This window comes from Amphiprion ocellaris, chromosome 17 (genome assembly GCF_022539595.1).
Source record: "Amphiprion ocellaris isolate individual 3 ecotype Okinawa chromosome 17, ASM2253959v1, whole genome shotgun sequence".
In the NCBI taxonomy this organism is placed as follows: Eukaryota; Metazoa; Chordata; class Actinopteri; family Pomacentridae; genus Amphiprion; species Amphiprion ocellaris.
Genome location: NC_072782.1, coordinates 14,332,204 through 14,344,816, shown reverse-complemented (window position 1 = coordinate 14,344,816; position 12,613 = coordinate 14,332,204). Strand labels below are relative to the sequence as shown.

The following is a 12,613-nucleotide window of genomic DNA, read 5'->3' as shown; positions in this document are numbered from 1 at the left end:
TCACATATAATGATACTCTTATGTAGCAAGTGCCTTGCATCATTCAGCAATTATCGAAATAACCTTATTTGCACAGATTCAATAGGAAGCTGTAATTACAGGAGGATGGGATATTTTCAATTAATAAAGATAATAAAGTGCAGGCCTTCAAACATGTTATTTAGGGGACTCATTTAGAAACCACAACAGTTGAATTCACTGCACTTTCCTGTTTTCCTTGTAGAGTAGGAAAGCTATATACACTGGTGATGTTTAATGATGTGAACATGAAAAACTAATAGGGCTGCAGAGTCAAAGTGTTTTGAAACTTTCAAATGTTGACAATCAAACTGAAACTAATGCTAATTTTAACTGTCAGTGTATTCAGAAGTTTGTACATAAAAACAATCGCTGCCTGCCTTTAAACTACGTAGATAGAACTCTACAGCATTGTGTTTTCTAGAATATACAGATCCATATCACCCATTCCTGTCCAGAGTGTCCCCTGCCTTCACTCTAAGTCAGCTAGACTCCAGCCCCTCGCAACCCTAACGGGGATTAAGTGGTATGTAGATAATGGAAGGATGAATGGATGTCGCCCCTTATGCTCGAGCTCATTAACTACCCTGCTGATGTCAAGGTGTAATATTGAAATAGTTCAGCCCTACGTGTTTGAGATTGTGATGAAAAATAATGATACAGAAAGCCCCACCCTAGAATCTGACAGGATTGGTTCCTGAGATGTGTTGGGCATGAAATCCTGCAAGTCTGAGTTAGTGTTTCTGAGACATCGGTCTGCTGCAGTTTCAAGGTGGAGATGCTCAGCCATGGTGTTGAACTGCTTATTTCACTCATGATGTCTTTCCCAGCATATAAAAACACCATATAGACATGTTAAGAAGGTAAACCTCCACATTTTCAGAAAGCTTGTTCAATTGACTGATTAAGATCTTCAGATTCATGACTAATTATCTGAGCTCTAAATTTCACTGCCTCGTTTCCAACTGCACTTTAATGTTACATTATATATAGTATAATTCATCTAATGAATTTTGTGCTTTTTTGCTTATGTTTAGTTTCCTGCCACAAACATTCTGCACTGTGTATCACTTCTTTGATATTACCTGCTTTAATTATAGCTCTAATACTAGATTGCTGCTTATTTTAGAAATGCGCAAAACACAAGTTGGCAAAATAAGAAGAAAATCAATGTTACTTATTGGTTATGCAGCTGATTAAGAGTGAATATAATGAATAGTTAAGAAACCTGTCAGCAAGCACATTTACAGAAGCTGTTTATTATACTCTGCTGGTTCATTATCATAGTACAAACTTGCAGTTCGTTCTTGACCTTGAAAACAGCAGTTGACAAAACAATATCTTGTTACAGAGCTTTCGACTGTGCTGGTCTACATCAGCAGATAAAGATGAGTCTTCAGCAGATGAAGCTCAGTTTTTAAGGCAGCATCGGCAAGAAGTCAAAAATGTGCACAGAATAATGGAGAACTCTACAGACAGCGATATAAGCAAAAGCTTCAGAACAAGGGGGTGAAGTAGCCTGATTAATTTCTACAAATTACATATTCTACAATCAACTATAATGCTCTTAATTTTGGGGATCATTAGTTGTTTGTGATTTTTACAAATCTGGATTTTGTCTTTTTTCTAAAGTTTTAATCAGTGTTCGTGAGATCACCTGCTGTCTTGTTCAGCTAGATTGAAAACTCACGGCCCACGATGGGACAATGCTGTGGTAAAAGTGAAAGTCTCTGGTATCAAACACTGACTGATCACAGTGTGAGCCAGTATGTTTCTGATTGACAAAGCCATGGATTTAATATGTCTCTCACATTCAGGCTCCACTTGATGAGTTGTTTATCTGTATCTGTCTACATGCTAGTAATGACAGAGATGGTCCCCCAGTAGCGGCACTGGTGTGCTTTTGAACACGCCATGTCTGTAATAATGCTATGCTAATTAATGTGGCTGACTGAGAACAAACCATCTTTCCAAGGACACCCTCCCTCTACCTCATGTTCTCCCACTTACAATTCCCAGCATGCTTTTCAGCTTTAAAGCACGCTTGCGGTATCAAGAGATTCCCCTCTCACCAGATGCTGGGTAAGGCACGGTACAGGCGCTGGTGGGGAGAATTCTTTATTGTATTTGTGAATTTAAAAGGATATTTATGGGATGAGTAAAGAGGGGAGGATGGGAAGGTGGAAGAAGAAAAGAGAAATCTATTGAAAAGGGCAGGGATGAAAAAAAAATTCATCTGTGAAACAAAAGACGAGGAATGAAAGGAAAACAGGCAAAATCGCTGACTATAACTTTCTTCCCTTCTGAGGGGAAATAAACTGTGATTATCAAATCAGTTACAACCATTGTGTCATAAATCATCGCATATGAGAGGAACAATGACACATTCCTCATTGCAGTCCCTCAGCTTTCTGCATGCCTTTCTTTTCTGGGGAGTGCTCATGAATGATTTAAAAAGCGATCTGTTTCCGAGCCTCGGCTGCCTCCGAGGGAGATAAGTCAGAGAGGAGGAGTCTGACGGGGTGGGTGGGGCCACGCATGAAGGTTTCCTGTCTTGAGCGAGAACACATGAGCCACCGCCTCTGTGTTCTCCTCATCGCACATCAAGCATGGATCGTATATTTCATTCATGAGGGGAAAAAAAAGGTGGCAGTATTCAAGCGCAAAGCGGTTTTCTCATCAAACAGAATAGATGGGGAAGTTTTCAACCGTAGGTGGAAAATATGGAGAATACGCAGCAAGGCTACAGTACTGTTGCAGCGTGGTGGCCGTGTGAACTGGAGAATAATATTTACAGAGCATCACACCTCACATCATTCATCACAAAATCACACACCCCAGCTAGTCCCATGAAACTCGGAGTTAATCCATCATCTGCCTCCCTTTTTTCTCCCTCTCCCTCTGGTCCTGATCCAGGCTTATACCTCCCATCCTCTCACCTTCACTCTGCAAAGGACATGAACGAAAACTCTGGTGTAATTCAAAAATAGTGCGACAGTCTCAAAGTCGAAGTCACCCTATGTAGATAATCAAGACACAAAAAGACTGGAGGCTCCAAAATGGGAGCAGCGGAGAAGCATCTGTTCTTCCTTGTTCTCCTTTAGAGATGATGGACAAGCCCCGAGGCATCAGAGATTCCTCACCATCAGCTCTGTCACCCTCATTCATGCCTCCACTACAACAATAAACCTTCGTAACAATTGGATTAACCGCTGAGAGCCTTTCAGACACTAATTAGTCCTTCCGTTAGGAATCAGTGTGACGGCAAAAGTACAGGTCAGGGTTGTATAAGGTTAGTACTTTTCACCTTCAGATGTGTGTTTTTGACTTACTATCTACATGATCTCTTGTTGTTTTTTAAAATATTTTTTTTATAAAAGCTCAGTGGTGTTTGGCTTTATATTTCAACCGTGGTGCCGGATTTTTTCCTCTTTTCTATTCTATTAAAAACAGTATTTATTGTCAGAATCTCAATAATGTAGCAAAACTAGACCAACTTAACAACAACCTAGGTCTAAGCAGGGTTTCCCATCACAAACAGCTCTGCGTTAAAACAACCAAAGATGCTGCATGAGTAGGAGAGTCTTGTTTAAGGCATCAGTGGGACAATCATGCAACTTCCAGGTAAAAATTACAAGTAAAAGCAGACTTTTTTCACAAAAAACAAAAAAGTGTAATTTCGATGACAAGAATGCTTATTGATACCAGGTGTTAATGTGAAGGCCCTTCCATTATCCAGGTGTACCCAGATGCAGATCACATGTTCATGCCAGGTGCAAATGAAACCTGAAACTCACAATTCCAGACACAGATTGAAATATTTTCCCCAGTTTCTTGCATGTCCTTGCTTTTTTAAAAAATGCACAAACACATCTCATTTCAGATGATATTCATGACTTCAGCTGTATTCTATGAAAAAGCAATATTGGCATTTGATGGAGAGTTACAAAGAACTTCTGCTGAACCAGCTGTCTCGATATAACCAGAAACAAAGAAAGACACCCAGAAAAAAAGACATGAAAGAAGTAATAAAATCTGCTTTGACTGTCCTGGCTCTATTGTCTGCAACATGTTAATGAACACAGGGAAAGTTTTCTGTTCCAGTCTGTTCCAGTGTGTGAGGAGATGGAGAGCTTAAACCTCTCAGCACATTAGCTCTGTCAGCAGGGGGCCAGGATGGCACTGAGAGAAACACACACACACGACGGATAAACGAGTCAAGCAGGCATGAAACAACATGACCATGAAAAAACACTCCGAATATCATTAGCATTCACATTGTTTGTTTCTTGCCAGGTCAGCTCTTAACTAATTTTCACTACTGGATAATAATTAGTCGCTGGTAAGAGATGGTGCTTATAGACAAGACTGGGCCTACCAGCTGTAATTGGGGTCCAGAGAACTAGATCACTGCATTGTTCTGTACTGCTAGTTTCAATGGTACTAGTGGCGCTGACGGGTACAGACGACGTTTATCACGATAAAATGTTTCATTTCAGTAGATCTCGTTAAATATTGATCATTTTCAATCACCTACATGTGGAGAAAAATAGTTTAATTTAAATTTAACCACCTTATTTTGTATATAATCATTTTGGTCTATTTATCAATTCACACAAGTAAGAATTTTAATGTTAATATGTCAAAAAATGATACATTTGGACACATTAATACAAATAAATAAGGAATGTTGTGTTTTTGTCACGTCCTTTCATGGTGGTTTCCATGTGGTATATTTAAGTGAAACTATTAAGCATTTTATGTAGCAAATTTCCATATTATTAATACTCGTATCGCATTTTCAGTCATGTTTGTGGTTGTAGAGATGGCAGTGTCAACCATAGCTTTAGTGCAGACTGAAGTATCTCAGCATCTATTTGATGGATTGGCAGCACATTCTGTTCAGCCGTTCATCGTTTCCAGATGACGAATCTCAGTAACCAGTGGCGACTTGGTAATGCAATGCATTACCAAGTCGCCACTGTGCTGGGACCTCCTCCCAGTTTATCCAGTAAGAAAGGCCACTTAAACATGTCAAACATAAATTAATCCTCTGAACTCCAAAACCTGCCAGCAGATTTCAAAGGCATGTTATCTGTAAAAGAAAAAACATAACCAAAATGACACCATTTATCAGCGCCAGAAACTGTAGGAACAGAAGGAATTTAGACTTTCTAACTGTCTTTGAACCAATCATGTGTGACCTCTGGTTCTCAAATCTAATCTTAAAATTGTGACATTTCTTTAAAGTCACTATTTTCTACAGCACTTTTTTTAAATGAAGAAAATAAATCTTCTAAAGATAAAGATTCCCTCAAAAACAAAACAATTTGCACTTCCCAGCTCAGCCATGAAGCTATTACTAACTCAGCTGTGACCAACAGTCATGTGACAAAGATTACTATTAATATTTAACCTAAACTGTTTTTACACAGAGCAGATAGGAGACAAGTGTGGAAACAAAAAAAAATGAATGTAGTAAAATATTTATGGTATTTCGAGTCACCATTTTTTTCCAGTTTTGGTAACCTCTGTTAGGAAAATGTTGAACATGTTGATGTGAGGTTTGATTACCGGTAAACATATAATCAAAGAAATTAAACTTCTTTTTTTTAAATGATTTGTGGCATTGTGACTTTGTCATACTACACGGAAGACTCTACTTCTACTTGTGGTTGTGCTGTTTCCATTGAGGTACAAGAATTTATTGTGGTTCAACTGAGCCCACAGTAAATAAAAAGGTGACGAGCGCAAAAAAAAATCCAGAAACTACTTGCGTTTTAGAAGGTTCATTATACAATACAAAATCTGTGTGAAATAAGAATTGTTTCCATGAGCTACACCTCAGAGTCATGCCACTGTTTAATAAATAATAGCTTTCAGTCTATATGTGGTTCATATCTGAATACTCCTGTGTTTAGGGTGCTGCAGTGAGTCAGTGTGAAGGTCCTTTTTACTTTTGGCGAGCAGGTGACTCGAGGCTGCTCTATAATTGGTTGCTTCAGATTTTCCACTTGGTGCAGCTCTCTGTCCCCAAATGCTCTCCAAAGTGTTGACTAAATCAAAAATTGAAACATATATTAAAAATTGGTCAATTCTATATAAAATTGCATAATATTTAAATGCACATGGTGTAATTTCTGACACTGGGGCCCTCTCAGTCAAAACAATGACAAAAGATGGATTTTGATGATGTTATGAAGTGGGGGTCGCAAGGGATATAATGGCACCGAAGGCGACTAAATGAAACGCACCGTCATCCTAAATGAAATCATGGGTCCCTTTGAATGTTCAACCTTGTTATAAACATTTAAAATAATCTAAATATATAACGCTGCTACATATTATACCTAATGTATCATCCCATACTGTACCTACTATAATATACTATACTATATCTTGTACATTTTTCCTCCTCAGCTGCATATTGGGATGGTTAACTTTTTTCCCCTAATGGAAAATTGATCAGTGCCGCATTGTTGTGCATATGCTGAACTTTTTCCTTCTCTCCTTACTCAGCTGACTGACACACAGGAGTAAGAGACACTCAGACTACTTGGCTTCTCTTAAATGTCATCTCCCCCCATCAGCCAATCAAATCAAACTGAGAAGTCAGAACAGAACCTGATGCGCCAGCGATTATGAACAGGGGGAGAGAAACAATGCAGACTTCGTCTATCTTCTCATCCTGCTCCATCTCCTCCCCTCCGTCTTTGCCCTAATCCACTTAGTTGGCTCTTCCTGAGCTTAGAGCCTTTCCTTTATTCCATTATAAAGACCCACTGTATGACCTGCTGCTTATTTCATTAAAAAGGCCCAATCCATGACCCCACGTCTAATCCATAATGGAGACTACAGGCCAGTCATGGCCTGCTATAATCCACGCCACAGTCCAGCAGCGTGGCTGACTGATGGGACAGCGGGAACAGGGATGGAGAGATGGAGGTCCAATGAATGAGGGAGAATTTGAGAGCTGCGCTTATGACCGAAGCTTCCCGGTGAATATGATTTCACTGATGTAAATGATGACAGAGTTGAGGCTTTGCTACTTTATCTTTGATGGTAGGAGATAGCTTTCACATGGCCCATCAGTGATATGGAAATGGCCACATCTAAGGTTTGAATATAACCTGTAAAATGAACATAAAGCCCAGAGCTTTTAAAACCCAAAACACCTTGGCATAGAGTTTATATTGTACTCAGTACTGCAGCTCATTATAGTTAACCTTGGGAGAACTTTGCAACACTGAGTGAGTGATGCTGAATCATATAATAACATTCTGTTGACGATATCCAATATGACTTTGCCTGTAGTCCCTCTGGTTGACCTTCCCCTCTCTGTGCCCACTTCACAATCCCTGCTCCACCTCTGGCTGCCCTTTATCCTGAATGCCTCTCACAACTTGCTCAAGATCCAGTTTGCTGAGTGTTTTCACTGCGTCCACAAATCTAAATTTACAACCTCCCTCCCATCAAACCCAGCTTGCCTGCGTTTGCACTTAATGGCCTATCAGGTTACGTATTTATTGATAAAGCAGCACTATTTAGCCCTGAGTACCTGACTTCCCGCATACCTGCGCCAGCTTTTTAGAGCCCAGCCAGTCACTCTGACAATGCAGCGTCCGATAAAGAGACACGTCCCATAGAGGTAACACCTTACATTGGTTGATTGGAAAAGCTTGTTTTGCTGTCTCTGTCTAAGCTCAATTCAGGTCATTATTGAACAGTTAACTAATAATAATTACTTTTAACTGGGTTCAGTCAGAGAGCCACAGCGAGAGGCCTGCAGGGACATACAATACGGTCAGGAAGTGACTACAACCCGCTCTCCATCGATAACACCAGCATATCTCATTACTTTGGCGACCTGCGGTACACTGCCACTCGGTCTTGATCATATAAAACCCATTTCAGTGTGCTGTCCCCGCTGGAGCACCGGCGGAGTGGAATATTCATTATTCAAATTTTAAGCATTGGAAATCCCAATATGTTACTAAGGCCAGATGAGATGAGATGAAATAGCTTAGCCTTTTGTCCAGGGAACATTGACTAATCGTCTCGCTCCGCAAAATCAATTTCCCAGCCGTAAGCATCAGACACTCCTGATTGTACTGTACTGTTGAGGACCCCCCACCACTATCACCTAATACTCCCCTTGGCTGCCCAGAATAACTTATTGATTAGTGATTATGTTACGGGAGGTGTGGGTGGCCGGGGCGGAAGACGGACTGGCCTCAGTCATCTCCACAGGGCTAAATTTGGGTCCTCTGTTACCAGATCCAACACCATACTGACACTATCGCCAGCTGCCACCAGCCCACCTCTCTGGAAGGGGAGAGAAAATAAGAATGCTTTCTGGATGTGTACTTGCGCAGTGAAATTTCTGAAAAGCTTACAGTGTTGGGGCTTTTTTGAGCAAAGTGGCACAGCAGGGATTTCAAGTCGGATAATAAATTCTTAGATGTTGTACACTTGTGGACTACTAAATAAAGAAGCATGCACAAATATTTCAAAACAAGACTGGTTGAGTATAAAATTTGCTGGATCTGGTGGAGGTTGTGGTGTGGTGATGGACTGTTTCACCTGCGGGGTATTAGGCTGATCTCTGCCTCACTCTCTGATTCTGTGCTGAGCCTGAAAAGTGGCTGTGATCAATACCTGCAGGCCCTTTCCACACTGCCAGAGGGCTGTTTGTGTGTGTGTGTGTGTGTGTTTGTATGTGTGTGTGTGTGTGTGTGTGCTGTGTCAGCATCCACTCAGGACTTCATCAAACACCCCCCCTCCCCATACCTTGACTCCACACACACACAGAGACGCCCACATCGGTCAACGCCCCACTCAAACAGCTGCACATTTTCACTTTTCCTTTTCGCACACACACAAATTCACGGCTTCTTCCTCCCGTTCCACGCCGTCCCAACGAGGGTGTTAAATACCATACAAATGTCAGCCTGCCGTATTGATTGGAATAATAATTCTGAAAGGTAGGAAAGATGGCTTGTTGATGCTAAGCAGGTGCGTGACGGCCCGAGCATCATTCACTGTCACAAAGTTGCCATGTAAGGGTTCCCGCAACGTGGATGGTGGTTTACGTTAGACCACCGAGGCCGTGTGTTTCTGCCATTAATCATTGTCCTCACAGGCCAGTGACAGGCGGACCAGGATTCATGCTGAGAGAGAGAGGGGGTCATTTTAAATGCCCTCAGATCACACTGGCTGCGTGTGAATGTGTGTGCATGAATGTCAGACCAGAGGGTATGTTCGTCTCCTCCGTATCTGTCATGTCTGTGTGCAGAAAAAGACAGAAGTAATATCCAACTACATGCTCAAAATATGACGTATGGTTCCATTTTGGATCCACTTCCCAGTCCCCAAATTCATTAAGTGCTAATGCTAACTTATCAAACCCTTTACCTCTACATATTATTTTTATTAGCAAAGACAAATGTGGAAGACATGCAATTATAGCCAGCAATTTGTCATTTATAGCCAGCACTACCTCTGGTTTCTTTTTCATTTCCATTTGCTTTCTCCGGTTAAAATGCCAGTTTAATGATCTAGCTGATTATGATTTCCAGCGTGTAAAATATAGGAGATCCCATGTAAAGCTTTCATGCATCGTATCAGTCTCTTGTGCTCACTAATTTCCCACTTCTTTATCAAGGCCTTCATAATATGGACTCAGAAGCATCAGTATGTATGTAAAAGTCACTATATAGCATCTGTTAATGTCAACCAGTCAGAGCAATCAATATCAAACAGCAATCAGCATTTTCTGTCTTTGGTGGCTGCAGCTAACTTAATTAGTGCTAACTGATTTAGCAGCTAATAGGAGTTGACTGATGAGCGAATCTGCTATACTACTACAACCTGAAAACATTTTTCTAGCATCAGGTTATTACAGATCTACACTGAATTATTAGTAGTTATTCACAAATTTAGACAGTTACAAATGATAAAAGCTTAATGAGATTTGATAAGCGATTCTGAAGAATTTAAATCTGATAACTACGCTGATACTGGATTTGGATTTAATATAATGCTAAGGAAGATCTAAAAAGCATGATACTGATTTGACTAGTGGTGCCATTTCATTATAGTGTGTAACATTTTAATCAGTTATGCAGTTACACTAAGTTGTACTTAAATCCTGCCAGTTACTCTTTCAAGTCTTTTCTTTGTGCTTAGATTTTTAATTTTAGAGGAGAAATATGTGTGTCAAGAGTAAGTTCAACTAAATTCTTATATAGGACAAATTTTAACCGAACTTTAGCTATATCGAGCCATGCTGATGATTTGTTTTAGCTGTTGGGATGTCAACCTGTGAGATTTCTGTTGCTGTCCGAAAACATGTATCTGTGGTTCTCAAATAGTTCATGTCAAAATCCTTTAACCTGTGTATTAAAAAGGCATTAAAGAGGTTAATATTCCACATTTACTAAGAGGGATGCTTGGTTTGAAGTGATTTATGATTATTATCAAAGGATAATCGTTTATTTGGATGATATAGCTTCCATTACCTAATCCGGTAGTTTTGCCAACACTCCTCTTAGATAAGCTTCTCTGTGTGAACCAAATGTTTTAGTACTTATTTTGAAATGTATCAGATGATTTTGCAATAACGTTTTCTTACATTAAAATTAACTTTTTGGATTATAAAGTGTGAATGCGCGAAGGCAGGAGAAATGTGTGTCCCTTGCTGAGTCAGCAGTGGGCTCACCTGGCAGGTACATCGATGTTGGAGATGGCATAGAAGTACTTGAGCAGGTTGTCTCTCTGGACGTAGGTGCCTCCGAGGGCAGGCCTGAGCAGCCTCAGCCTAAGGTTGGTGAAGGTGAAGAAGTCCCTCAATCCCTTCATACTTTCCATGCGGGTGTACAGGTTGTCCATGTTCTGTAGCCGCGGCCCGGCAAACACAGCAAAGCGTGCCCGCACCTCAAACTTCACATTCTTGTCATTTTTGGAGCCTACCCAGCGCGAATACTGCTCAGTGCAGATGACCCGTGTGATGTTGGCGGGCGAAAGGTCACGCACACGTTTGGGTGGCATGTTGAAGGCATCCAAGCAGTCATCAGCGTAGAACTGGTAAGGCTGCCAGGAGCGTCCGTGATCCATGGACTTATCCATCACCATGATGGTAGGACGGCCATATTCAAAGGTGATCTGGATGTCATCTGTGAGCTCCAGACTCTTGTTCCAGGACATGCTGATGTTGGCCAGCAGGGGCTCTGGGTGACGTCTCCAGGTGACTGTCTGCCAGTAGGTGATTAGGCCGTTGCGTTCACGGTCCTGCATCAGCTGAGGAGGGTGGGCCAAGTCTGGATTAGAGGCATCACACTCGTCACTGCACAGGTATGGATTCTCCTGAAACAGACACGAAGACAGAGAAACAAGATGTCCGTCAGGGTTTGAGATACTGCGGAATCCCTAATCATTTAGGTTTACCCTCATTTGCAAGACTACACCATGGAAAGTACAAATACAGTAGAAATCAACAAATGAAATCAATTAAAACAGTTGCAAGCAGGTTATGGATAATTAAAAGTGCATTCCTAAAGTTTCCAGGAAGTATGAGATTAGTCAGTTTTAGGTCACATTGCTAACGATTCCATGAGTCTGCGGCACTAATATTAAAAGCAGTCCCTCCAAGATCAGTGCTGGCAAGAGTTGCATGAAGAAGCAGCCAATTACTGGAGCGACTTAAAAGTAGACCAGCGCTCCAAAGTGACATAGATGTAATGTTTGATGGTAATTTTCCAAACAGAACTCTATCCTGCTTGCATGTTCAGTCAAAGAAGACCAACCAACTTCATCATAGACAGAATCTAAGCATATCTGTAAACTCCATCTCCATAGTCTAAAACTGGTAGCAAAGTTGATCCAACAACCCTTTTTGTACAAATCAAAGAAAAGCTGGTTTAATTCCTGTATAAAAAGGCAATCCTTTTGGTTATAGTTTTCCAAAAAGCTTCCTAATGTGGTATTTAAATTAAAAAAATGTAAGAAACTTATATTATGTATCCCTTTAAATATTTCAATCATTAACTGTACAGATATACATATTAAAGAGGTCTGGCTTTAAGGATTTGGAAAAAAAACATGACCATATTTTGTATCAGTTTAAGTGTAATAGGAGAATGCTGCAGTGCATGTCGGCAGAGTTGTAGCAGATGGCTGATCATCTGCGTAAGGAGACAATTTCATTGATATGATTAATACACAACAATGCAGTGCATATTCCCAAAAAATGCAGTTTATCAAAGTACTACAAATTAACCGAATACACTGACAATGGCAATTGCCTTTGCTTGGCTCCTTTGGTTATTCATCCTTGCAGAGACTTTGTCAAAATTTATTATAGCTATAAAGACTCAATTGATAAAAAACAAAATGTGTCAGAGCAAAGTTTTTAGCAGTGATCATTAAAGCCCCTATGTTTAGGTAACAAACTACAATTTCTACTTCCAGTATTCCTCTCTGTGATTTATAAGTGCTATTTTTTTCTGATTTAAAAGATATGCACTTATTCCTACAATATCAAAAACATCTGTATTGTTCCCAAAAAAGACAGTGTGAATCTAAACTAGGAGTGCCT

General features: G+C 40.4%; 1 protein-coding gene across 7 annotated transcripts in view; it reads right to left on the bottom strand.

The window, feature by feature from the left end:
* Positions 1-12,613, bottom strand: part of ntng2b (netrin g2b) — a 74,779-nt gene that overhangs the window by 48,497 nt on the left and 13,669 nt on the right. For all 7 annotated transcript variants that reach the window (XM_055019367.1, XM_055019369.1, XM_055019368.1 and 4 more), the window contains exon 3: positions 10,739-11,382. In XM_055019367.1, coding sequence (XP_054875342.1) covers positions 10,739-11,382 — 644 coding nt within the window. The remainder of the gene's footprint in view (positions 1-10,738; positions 11,383-12,613) is intronic.